Here is a 12,459-nt window from a genome sequence, read left to right as displayed (position 1 = left end):
GATTGCTTGTTAATCTCTCCTTGGCTCATTCTTTGGCCACAAATGCCAACGTTATTCACTTCCTTCTCTCTAACTCTGACATCTGCACTGCAAGAAAGATGTGTGTGGTACTCTTGAGATTCAGAACTTTCAGTTCTAGACTTTTGGTTCTGTATCCTGGATAGTTAAACTGGAAAATTTAGTTCCCAGGAAGGGAACATTAATGGCACAAGTGGTGGCAAGCATGCAACAAGAGAAAATGTGATAGTGTTATCAAACATTATGACCTTCAGGCAGGAGGCAGTCTTGAGAGCCTTACTTGCTTCCTTTTCTGCTGCCAACAAGCCTACCTTGCTTCAATCCACAGTGGACTCTGCCTTGTTTTTTGAGGAGGATAAGGTGCTTCAGGCACATAAGCACACTGACCTTTCAGTCATGAAATGTTTTCAAGAAGCTGCTGCTGCTGCATTTAAGAAAAAGCCTACCTCCACCAGCTCACCTTTAGCAAGCCATCTGGCAAACAGACTATGGACCTCAGGTTATAGACATCCAGAGGCAGTATTCTGCCTTTAAGAGACCTAGCTGCCCCAATCCCTCCAGACCTGCCCAAAAAGGTTGGGGCACACCCAGCCCTTGCAAGGCAGGTTTTCACAGATAGGTGTCTCCTCCCTCAACCAGTTGTGTAGCCATGTGTCTCAGAGTTGGGTAGAATGGTAAGGATGGAGCACAGAACTCTGGGTGGTGGAGGTACTCAGAAAGGCCTATCACATTTTGTTCACCAGTCATCCTCTTTCCATTTTCCCAAGATACTTTGGGAGTTATTTTCACAATTTGGAGAGAGGTAAGGCCTTGTGGAAGGAGCTACACACTGTTCTACGGAAAAGAGCCATAGAATCAGCACTGCCTGGTCTAGGTTCCCACACGCAGATGTTTGTGGTACCAAAAGCAAAGAGCAGATTTTGTCCAATGATCAACCTGTTATTTCTGAATCACTTCATCCACATGACGAAATTCTATATGAAAACCAATGCATCAATGATGTCAGCTATCCATAAGGGAGATTGGATGCTGTCAGTGGACCTACAAGATGCCTACTTTCAGATTCCTGTTCAGCCTGAGAGCAAGAAGTTTCTTCATTTTGTCTGGGGAATCAAACTTATCAGTTCACAATTCTCTGGTTCAGGTTGTCAATGGCTCCCCAGGTTTTCAACAGTGATGGCTCTTCCTTAAGCAGTTTTACACAAGCAAGGGATCCATCTGTTTCAATACTTAGACAATTGGTTGCCGCTGGCCATCTCCAGGCAGGAGACACTGAGATTGAGGGAAGCACTCCTGGATTTATGCAAAGTTCTCAGCATCACCATTGATTGGAAGAAGTTTGATCTCGAACCCAGGTTGCAACTTTTCTGGAATAGAAATATGCTCAACTACTTTGAGGGTTTTTCCTTTTTCAACGCAGTATCTCCAACTTACTAGAAGTGCTAAGAACCTTTACGAGTTGGGAATGTCCTTTGGTTAAAGAGTGGTTAATTCTGCATGGACATCTCTCCTCTCTTTCACACTAAATCCCAGGAGGCCAGCACATTAAGAGAAGTCTCCAGGTTCAGCTGTTCACCCACTGGGACAAAAGGACTACAAGCAGGTCTCATCCATTGCCACCGTCCCAGGAAGTCCCACAGGATCTTCAGTGGTGGTCTGATCCCATAAATCTTCTCAGCCAGTCTTATACATAGGTGCATCATTAGAAGGTTGGGGAGAGGCCTTTCTGGATATGGAGGAGAGTGTTGCTAACTCTAGGAATAACAGGAACACATTATGTTTCTGGAGCTAAGGGCAATCAGATTGGGTCTCCAAGGTTTCAAGTCCATACTACAGGGAAAGACAGTGGTTGTCTAACAACACCACAGCAGTGTCTTTCATAAAGAAGGCAGGGGGTATGAAGTGGCCACCCTGAACCAAGAGGCTCAGAAGACATTGCATTGGGCAGAAGACAACTCAGTCACCCTGCTTACCCAGTTTATCAGGTAAGAGAGCAATGTATTGACAGACTGCCATAGCAGTCCAAGTCATTTCCATGAAATGGACGTTTCATTACCAAGTGTGCAATGGTCTGTAGAAACTTTGGGGCCCTCCTCTTGTGGATCTCTATGCCAGCCTTCTGAACTACAGGCTCCCCACTTTCATGTCACTGTTTCACAATCCAACGGCAGTGGCAACAGATAATTTTCTCTTTCCCTGGGACCACATGGAGCTGTATGCCTTTTCCTCCCATCTACATCATAAGGAAGGTGATAACAAACTACCATTTGACAGGGATCAAGCTCATCCTGGTAGCCCCCTTCTGGCCTCAGAGGAAATAGTTCCTGGACCTGGTGGGATTCTCCTTTGATACCACACAGACAGGCAGGAATTTCATCAGCCTCATTTCCACAGGTTTCACCACAATCTCCATGTCCTGCAGTTAGTAGAGTGGAGGCTATCAAGCAACTCTGATTTTAAGGCTATTCCCAAAGAGTGTCAAAGACAGTAGTAGAATCTTGACAACATTCCATCACAGTAAACTACCAGAGGTATTCCCAGTGGTGCCACAACTCAAGTTATTCCTCCTTGCATCTCTCCAACCAGAAATTTACTTGCTTTTTTCTCTTCCTACATGAGTTTTGCCACATGTCATCCTCTGCTATTGAGGATTGTAAGGCCATGCTTAATAGTATGTTAGCACTGAAAAACTTGAACTTGACAGATGACCCAGTTCTGAAGAATCTTGGCTTCTAGAAGGGTTGTGAGACCCCCATCTTGGAATCTGGATGTGGTTCTGGAAGCCCTGTCATTAGCCCCCTTCAAACCTTTGAGAGCCACTCATTTCCTGAATCTCATCAAGAAAACCCTTTTCCTGGTGTCATTGGCAACTGTAAAATGGATTGGTGAATTGCAGGCCTTGTCCTGGAATTTGGTTTGATAGGGACCTGATTCCATAGCTTCATATCTACCAGACTTTGTGACTAAGGAAAATTTATGTGTATTGAATCCTTTTCCTCAAGAGTTCCACATCAAGAGTCTCACTGTAGTCATGGCTCATGACAGTGAAGAACAACTGCTCTGCCCAGTGAGGGGACAAAACATTCTTCAGGAGAGAATGAAAGACATTTCACCAAACCCATTCGGGAGGAGACAAAGAGATTGTTCTTACTTGCTTTGAGAAATGGTCCTCCATGCCCATCACTTATCACATGAGAATCATGTGGGGGGCCATTCAAGTTCGGGAGCAGGACACTCAGGGTACCCTCGCTTCTCAATTTCTAGTAGAACATGGTGGTCTCATCAGTTCTCAAGGCAGCCTTTTGGAAGACCCCTACAGTGTTCATCATTCATTATCTACAGGATATGGAAAGGACTGATGAGGCCTTTTTTTTTTTTTTCTTTTTTTTTTTTCTTTTTTTTATGTAGGAAGAACACTGGCCAAGGGCAACAAAAATTTAATGAAAAAATGCCCACTGAAATGCCAGTCCCATAAAAGGGTCAAAGCAGTGGTCAAAAATTGATGAATAAGTGTCTTGAAACCTCCCTCTTGAAGGAATTCAAGTCATAGGAAGGTGGAAATACAGAAGCAGGCAGGGAGTTCCAGAGTTTACCAGAGAAAGGGATGAATGATTGAGAATACTGGTTAACTCTTGCATTAGAGAGGTGGACAGAATAGGGGTGAGAGAAAGAAGAAAGTCTTGTGCAGCGAGGCTGCGGGAGGAGGTGAGGCAGTCAGTTAGCAAGATCAGAAGAGCAGTTAGCATGAAAATAGTGGTAGAAGACAGCTAGAGATGCATAACTGCAGTGATGAGAGAGAGGCTGAAGACAGTCAGTTAGAGGAGAGGAGTTGATGAGACGAAAAGCTTTTGATTCCACCCTGTCTAGAAGAGCAGTATGAGTGGAACCCCCCCACACATGTGAAGCATACTCCATACATGGACAGATAAGGCCCTTGTACAGAGTTAGCAGCTGGGGGGGTGAGAAAAACTGGCAGAGACGTCTCAGAACACCTAACTTCATAGAAGCTGTTTTACCTAGAGATGAGATGTGAATTTTCCAGTTCAGATTATAAGTAAAGGACAGACCGAGGATGTTCAGTGTAGAAGAGGGGGACAGTTGAGTGTCATTGAAGAAGAGGGGATAGTTGTCTGGAAGGCTGTGTCGAGTTGATAAATGGAGGAATTGAGTTTTTGAGGCATTGAACAATACCAAGTTTGCTCTGCCCCAATCAGAAATTTTAGAAAGATCAGAAGTCAGGCGTTCTGTGGCTTCCCTGCATGATATGTTTACCTCCTGAAGGGTTGGACGTGTATGAAAAGACGTGGAAAAGTGCAGGGTGGTATCATCAGCATAGGAGTGGATAGGACAAGAAGTTTGGTTTAGAAGATCATTAATGAAAAATAAGAAGAGAGTGGGTGACAGGACAGAACCCTGAGGAACACCACTGTTAATAGATTTAGGAGAAGAATAGTGACTGTCTACCACAGCAACAATAGAACGGTCAGAAAGGAAACTTGAGATGAAGTTACAGAGAGAAGGAGAGAAGCCATAGGAGGGTAGGTAGGAAATCAAAGCTTTGTGCCAGACTCTATCAAAAGCTTTTGATATGTCTAAGGCAATACCAAAGGTTTCACCAAAATCTCTAAAAGAGGATGACCAAGACTCAGTAAGGAAAGCCAGAAGATCACCAGTAGAGCAACCTTGACAGAACTCATACTGGCGATCAGATAGAAGGTTGTGAAGTGATAGATGTTTAAGAATCTTCCTGTTGAGGATAGATTCAAAAACTTTAGATAGGCAGGAAATTAAAGCAATAGGACGGTAGTTTGAGAGATTAGAACGGTCACCCTTTTTAGGAACAGGTTGAATGTAGGCAAACTTCCAGCAAGAAGGAAAGGTAGATGTTGACAGACAGAGCTGAAAGAGTTTGACTAGGCAAGGTGCAAGCACGGAGGCACAGTTTCGGAGAACAGTAGGAGGGACCCCATCAGGTCCATAAGCCTTCCAAGGGTTTAGGCCAGCGAGGGCATGGAAAACATCATTACGAAGAATTTTAATAGGTGGCATGAAGTAGTCAGAGGGTGGAGGAGAGGGAGGAACAAGCCCAGAATCATCCAAGGTAGAGTTTTTAGCAAAGGTTTGAGCAAAGAGTTCAGCTTTAGAAATAGATGTGATAGCAGTGGTGCCATCTGGTTGAAATAGAGGAGGGAAAGAAGAAGAAGCAAAGTTATTGGAGATATTTTTGGCTAGATACCAGAAGTCACGAGGGGAATTAGATCTTGAAAGATTTTGACATTTTTTTTTTTTTAATGAAGGAGTTTTTGGCTAGTTGGAGAACAGACTTAGCATGGTTCCAGGCAGAAATATAAAGTGCATGAGATTCTGGTGATGGAAGGCTTAAGTACCTTTTTTGGGCAACCTCTCTATCATGTATAGCACGAGAACAAGCTGTGTTAAACCAAGGTTTAGAAAGTTTAGGATGAGAAAAAGAGTGAGGAATGTATGCCTCTATGCCAGACACTATCACTTCTGTTATTCGCTCAGCACACAAAGACGGCTCTCTGACACGGAACCAGTAATCATTCCAAGGAAAATCAGCAAAATACCTCCTCAGGTCCCCCCAACTAGCAGAGGCAAATCACCAGAGGCACCTACGCTTAGGGGGATTCTGAGGAGGGATTGGAGTAATAGGACAAGATACAGATATGAGATTGTGATCGGAGGAGCCCAGTGGAGAAGAAAGGGTGACAGCATAAGCAGAAGGATTAGAGGTCAGGAAAAGGTCAAGAATGTTGGTCGTATCTCCAAGACGGTCAGGAATACGAGTAGGGTGTTGCACCAATTGCTCTAGGTTGTGGAGGAGAGCAAAGTTGAAGGCTAGTTCACCAGGATGGTCAGTGAAGGGAGAGGAAAGCCAAAGCTGGTAGTGAACATTGAAGTCTCCAAGAATGGAGATCTCTGCAAAAGGGAAGAGGGTCAGAATATGCTCCACTTTGGAAGTTAAGTAGTCAAAGAATTTCTTATAGTCAGAGGAGTTAGGTGAAAGGTATACAGCACAGATAAATTTAGTTTGAGAGTGACTCTGTAGTCATAGCCAGATGGTGGAAAACTCTGAAGATTCAAGAGCGTGGGCACAAGAGCAGGTTAAGTCATCGCGTACATAAACGCAACATCCAGCTCTGGATCGAAAATGAGGATAGAGAAAGTAGGAGGGAACAGAAAAGGGGCTACTGTCAGTTGCCTCAGACACCTGAGTTTCAGTGAGGAAAAGAAGATGAGGTTTAGAAGAGTAGAAGTGGTGTTTTACAGATTGAAAATTAGATCTTAGACCGTGAATGTTGCAGAAGTTAATGAAGAAAAAGTTGAGGGGGGTGTCAAGATACTTAGGGTCGTCGACAGAAAGGCAGTCCGACCTGGGGACATTTATGGTCCCCTCCCCAGATGGGGACTCCGAGGCTGGTGTAAGAGTAGCCATGATGATTTTAAAATTTTTGAGTGAAGGGTGTGTGTGTTATTAGGTGCTTGTAGTTTTGTGTGGAGGAAGAGAGTTGTCTTTAGAGGGCAGGCTGTGACTGCCCCCTTGTGTTGTGAGACACAAAGGGAAACGTTCAGTGAGGTCATAGCTGGGTTTAATGATAAGTTCACAGCATCCCCTAAACAGTGCTTTAAACCTCACTGGTAGTAATTATCATTTTGGCAGGTGTCTACTGCCTCCTCCTACACATCTTCTTCAGGAGTCTGTATACATATTGTATCAAGATGCTGGTGTTCCCCATTTCCATCCCATGTTTCTTCCTCTGGTGATGCCATTCTTGTTTTACATGCTCCCTCCTCCTTTTAATGTTGTAATTACTTCCTTAGTCACATGAAGCAGGTAGAGTAATAAACCTTTTTTTCAAGTATATAAAACATTTTCACACACTTGCGTGCTTCACATGACTTGTGCCCATCCCTCCTTGCCTCTCCATGTAATATATACAGTCAAAGGAATGAGGTACAGAGGACCATGCCTGTGCTGGGTGTTGGTGGGTTGGAAGTAGAGGGAGATAGGCAGTCCATTTTCTATGATGGGCTTTTCTTACCTTCACATATTCTGGTATGGAGGGGGTATTTTATTTTTGTCTCTGCAGTCAGGGAATGAGCTTTCCATTCTATTCCCTGTCATATGAAGCAGGTAAGTGCAAAATTATATTTTTTATACGTAGAAAATTGTTTTCCTGACTTTTCACTCTGGAGATTTAGGGATATTAAGATGTTTGACAATATCACATGCTTTATTTTACCCTTTGTGAGTCAAGTCAGTCACTTTCTTATCATGTAAATTATATTTGTTTAATTTCTGAACATTCCTTGTCTTCTTCACTTTCAGTTTTTTGGGTGTCCCACCACTGTTAGATGTACAGTCAAAGACAAGTCATGTCATGAATTGGTTAAAACCTTACTGTACATATGAACAGTTGGTAGTACTGCCATAGGGACTTCAATACTCACCACATCTCTTCCATCATAACAGTTCATATCTGCTTGAGTGTGGCATTCTCAGATACATTTGTTGTCTTTTCAAATCACTCATCTTTTTGAAGTTATGTCTGAAGTACACGTGGGGTTTAATATATTTGCTAAACTATAAGACTTTCCCATGTGTCCATCATACGATACAAACTGGAAAAATAAGTTCACAAGTAGTCCCTTTTTGCAGTAAGAAATAAATATCCCTGTGGTTTGCTTTAGCCATTATCTCATCAGTGGCAGATATGAACCTTCAAACAAGGGATTCATGCCTGCCAGCTGCTAGCAGGCATACTAACTGCATTCAGGTTTTCATAATGTTTCAAAAGTTACATTTCATATTCAGACAAAAGCTTGACACAACTTTTGTCTTTTACTGTGCCTCCAGACTCTCCCACAGTTGCTATTACTATTTGTAGCAAATTACATCATTCCAAGATGGCCTCCAAATAACAAACTCAAAGCTTATTAGATTTGACTTAGTAAATGAAGTCTTTTTAACATGTTATCCTATCTTAGTTGTATACATCACTTTTCCATTTCTTCATTTCAAAGTCAGGACTTTACTTTGAAATGGTCAATTACCCTGGATTCAGATGTTTTCAATAGGTACTTCAATAAGCTATATGGTAATCTTTGCAGCATATAAAAGATGAAAAATGTTATTCAGTTTATCAACAGTTACAATAAAGGCAGCTGTAAATACAAGCTAAAAAAAAAAAAAGGCCTATTTAAGTTTACTAAAATTTTTCTACAGGTATTCAACCAACCTGTCATGATCATGGGTGCTGATGTCAACCATCCTCCAGCACATGACAAAGCCACACCTTCCCTGGCAGCAGTTGTGGCTTCCATTGACCGCTATGCTTCAGCATATGCTGTGGAAGTTCGTCACCAGAAACACCGAACTGAAATGATTCAGGAACTAAAAGAAATGACTATGTGAGTTTTTAGAATAGTCATAGAGAATAATTGTCTTTTGATATTAATTATTTTAAGGAAAAATAATTGCTGATGGATCCATAGTTGAGTAGTTCAGCCACCTTGGAGTTTAATATGCCTCATTTATGAAGACATATAACATTGAACTTTGAACTCTCTCTCTCTCTCTCTCTCTCTCTCTCTCTCTCTCTCTCTCTCTCTCTCTCTCTCTCTCTCTCTCTCTCTCTCTCTCTCTCTCTCTCTCTCTCTCTCTCTCTCTCTCTCTCTCTCTCTCTCTCTCTCTCTCAGCTTCCTTCTAGAGTAACTTTATATTGAAATTTTCACTTTGTTTCCTACCAAAACTCTTCATCTACTGTCCATATACTTTTCATATCAATTAAATTCACTTTCCTATTCTAAGACATACTCTGTTCTCATTTTCATTTATCCTGTTTCTCTCTCTCTCTCTCTCTCTCTCTCTCTCTCTCTCTCTCTCTCTCTCTCTCTCTCTCTCTCTCTCTCTCTCTCTCTCTCTCTCTCTCTCTCTCTCTCTCTCTCTCTCTCTCTCTCTCTCTCTCTCTCTCTCTCTCTCTCTCTCTCTCTCTCTCACTCTCATATACTGTCTTTTTTATATGGCCTCTTGTCTCAGCCATCCACCACTTTCTTCTATCCTTGTTTTTTTTTTTTTTTTTTTTTTTTTTTTTTTTTTTTTTTTTTTTTTTTTACCCTACTATTTTTTCCACTTTGGTCATTATACTCTTGAATATACTGAATTTTCTTCTTGGCAATTGATCTCTATTCAATTGTCATTCTGGTTTGTTTTTAGTCTTTCACTTATTTTCATATATTCCTTTTTGTATTCCATTTTATCCAACCTTTCAGTAGTCACTGTTGTACTCATTGTCTTTCAACCTCCATTCCTACCATCTCTCTCTTTTATACCATAGCATAGTGATTTTGAATCATCAAATATCTCTCACACTACCTCAGTATCATCACATCCTTCTTCAGTCTCATCCTCTGCTACATAGTCAATCAGGCTTTTCTGTTCACTCTTTTCATCCCTTCTTGTGTACCTGTGGTGCAATTTATGCTGGAAAACTGTTTTCTAGGAGTAACTATTTTCCTACTACACCTTTTTTTTTTTTATTTATTTTTATTTATTTATTTATTTATATTTTTTTTTATGTAGGAGGGACACTGGCCAAGGGCAACAAAAATCCAATAAAGAAAATGCCCACTGAAATGCCAGTCCCATAAAAGGGTCCAAAGTGATAGTCAAAAATTGAAGGATAAGTGTCTTGAAACCTCCCTTTTGAATGAATTCAAGTCATAGGAAGGTGGAAATGCAGAAGCAGGCAGGGAATTCCAGAATTTACCAGAGAAAGGGATGAATGATTGAGAATACTGGTTAACTCTTGCGTTAGAGAGGTGGACAGAATAGGGGTGAGAGAAAGAAGAAAATCTTGTGCAGCGAGGCTGCGGGAGGATGTGAGGCAGTCAGTCAGCAAGATCAGAAGAGCAGTTAGCATGAAAATAGTGGTAGAAGACAGCTAGAGATGCATAACTGCAGTGATGAGAGAGAGGCTGAAGACAGTCAGTTAGAGGAGAGGAGTTGATGAGACGAAAAGCTTTTGATTCCACCCTGTCTAGAAGAGCAGTATGAGTGGAACCCCCCCAGACATGTGAAGCATACTCCATACATGGACGGATAAGGCCCTTGTACAGAGTTAACAGCTGGGGGGGTGGGTTGAGAAAAACTACTGGAGACGTCTCAGAATGCCTAACTTCACAGAAGCAGTTTTAGCTAGAGATGAGATGTGAAGTTTCCACTTCAGATTATAAGTAAAGGACAGACCGAGGATGTTCAGTGTAGAAGAGGGGGACAGTTGAGTGTCATTGAAGAAGAGGAGATAGTTGTCTGGAAGGTTGTGTCAAGTTGATAGAAGGAAGAATTGAGTTTTTGAGGCATTGAACAATACCAAGTTTGCTCTGCCCCGATCAGAAATTTTAGAAAGATCAGAAGTCAAGCATTCTGTGGCTTCCCTGCGTGAAATGTTTATTCCTGAAGGGTTGGACGTCTATGAAAAGACGTGGAAAAGTGCAGGGTGGTATCATCAGCGTAGGAGTGGATAGGACAAGAAGTTTGGTTTTAGATCATTAATGAATGATAAAAAGAGAGTGGGTGACAGGACAGAATCCTGAGGAACACCACTGTTAATAGACTTAGGAGAAGAATAGTGACCGTCTACCACAGCAGCAATAGAACGGTCAGAAAGGAAACTTGAGATGAAGTTACAGAGAGAAGGATAGAAGCCGTAGGAGGGTAGTTTGGAAATCAAAGCTTTGTGCCAGATTCTATCAAAAGCTTTTGATATGTCCAAGGCAACAGTAAAAGTTTCACCAAAATCTCTAAAAGAGGATGACCAAGACTCAGTAAGGAAAGCCAGAAGATCACCAGTAGAGCGGCCTTGACAGAACTCACACTGGCGATCAGATAGAAGGTTGTGAAGTGATAGATGTTTAAGAATCTTCCTGTTGAGGATAGATTCAAAAACTTTAGATAGGCAGGAAATTAAAGCAATAGGACAGTAGTTTGAGGGATTAGAACGGTCATCCTTATTAGGAACAGGCTGAATGTATGCAAACTTCCAGCAAGAAGGAAAGGTAGATGTTGACAGACAGAGCTGAAAGAGTTTGACTAGGCAAGGTGCAAGCACGGAGGCACAGTTTCGGAGAACAATAGGAGGGACCCCATCAGGTCCATAAGCCTTCCGAGGGTTTAGGCCAGCGAGGGCATTGAAAACATCATTGTGAAGAATTTTAATAGGTAGCATGAAGTAGTCAGAGGGTGGAGGAGAAGGAGGAACAAGCCCAGAATCGTCCAAGGTAGAGTTTTTAGCAAAGGTTTGAGCAAAGAGTTCAGCTTTAGAAATAGATGTGGTAGCAGTGGTGCCATCTGGTTAAAATAAAGGAGGGAAAGAAGAAGCAAAGTTATTGGAGATATTTTTGGCTAGATGCCAGAAGTCACGAGAGGAGTTAGATCTTGAAAGGTTTTGACACTTTCTGTTAATGAAGGAGTTTTTTGGCCAGTTGGAGAACAGACTTGGCATGGTTCCAGGCAGAAATATAAAGTGCATGAGATTCTGGTGATGTAAGGCTTAAGTACCTTTTGTGGGCCACCTCTCTATCATGTATTGCACAAGAACAAGCTGTGTTAAACCAAGGTTTGGAAGGTTTAGGTTGGGAAAAAGAGTGAGGAATGTACGCCTCCTTTCCAGACACTATCACCTCTGTTATGCGCTCAGCACACAAAGACAGGTCTCTAACACGGAAGCAGTAGTCATTCCAAGGAAAATCAGCAAAATACCTCAAGTCCCCTAATTAGCAGAGGCAAAACGCCAGAGGCATCTTCACTTAGGGGATCCTGAGGAGGGATTGGAGTGATAGGACAAGATACAGATATGAGATTCTGATCGGAGGAGCCCAACAGAGAAGAAAGGGTGACAGCTTAAACAGAAGGATTAGAGATCAGGGAAAGGTCAAGAATGTTGGGCGTATCTCCAAGACGGTCAGGAATACGAGTAGGGTGTTGCATCAATTGCTCTAGGTTGTGGAGGATAGCAAAGTTGAAGGCTAGTTCACCAGGATGGTCAGTGAAGGGAGAGCAAAGCCAAAGCTGGTGGTAAACATTGAAGTCTCCAAGAATGGAGATCTTTGCAAAAGGGAAGAGGGTCAGAGTGTGCTCCACTTTGGAAGTTAAGTAGTCAAAGAATTTCTTATAGTCAGAGGAGTTAGGTGAAAGGTATACAGCACAGATAAATTTAGTTTGAGAGTGACTCTGTAGTCATAGCCAGGTGGTGGAAAACTCGGAAGATTCAAGAGCGTGGGCACAAGAGCAAGTTAATTCATTGCGCACGTAAACGCAACATCCAGCTTTGTATCGAAAATGAGGATAGAGAAAGTAGGAGGGAACAAAAAAGGGGCTACTGTCAGTTTCCTCAGACACCTGAGTTTCAGTGAGGAAAA

At 42.2% G+C, this 12,459-nt stretch overlaps 1 protein-coding gene across 1 annotated transcript in view; it reads left to right on the top strand.

Moving 5' to 3' along the window:
• LOC135111538 (protein argonaute-2-like) overlaps nucleotides 1-12,459 on the top strand; it is a 253,733-nt gene that overhangs the window by 189,616 nt on the left and 51,658 nt on the right. The window contains exon 12 of the mRNA XM_064024947.1: nucleotides 8,267-8,451. Coding sequence (XP_063881017.1) covers nucleotides 8,267-8,451 — 185 coding nt within the window. The remainder of the gene's footprint in view (nucleotides 1-8,266; nucleotides 8,452-12,459) is intronic.

This window comes from Scylla paramamosain, chromosome 22 (assembly GCF_035594125.1).
Source record: "Scylla paramamosain isolate STU-SP2022 chromosome 22, ASM3559412v1, whole genome shotgun sequence".
NCBI classification, from domain to species: domain Eukaryota; kingdom Metazoa; phylum Arthropoda; class Malacostraca; order Decapoda; family Portunidae; genus Scylla; species Scylla paramamosain.
This window is presented reverse-complemented; position numbering and strand designations above follow the sequence as displayed.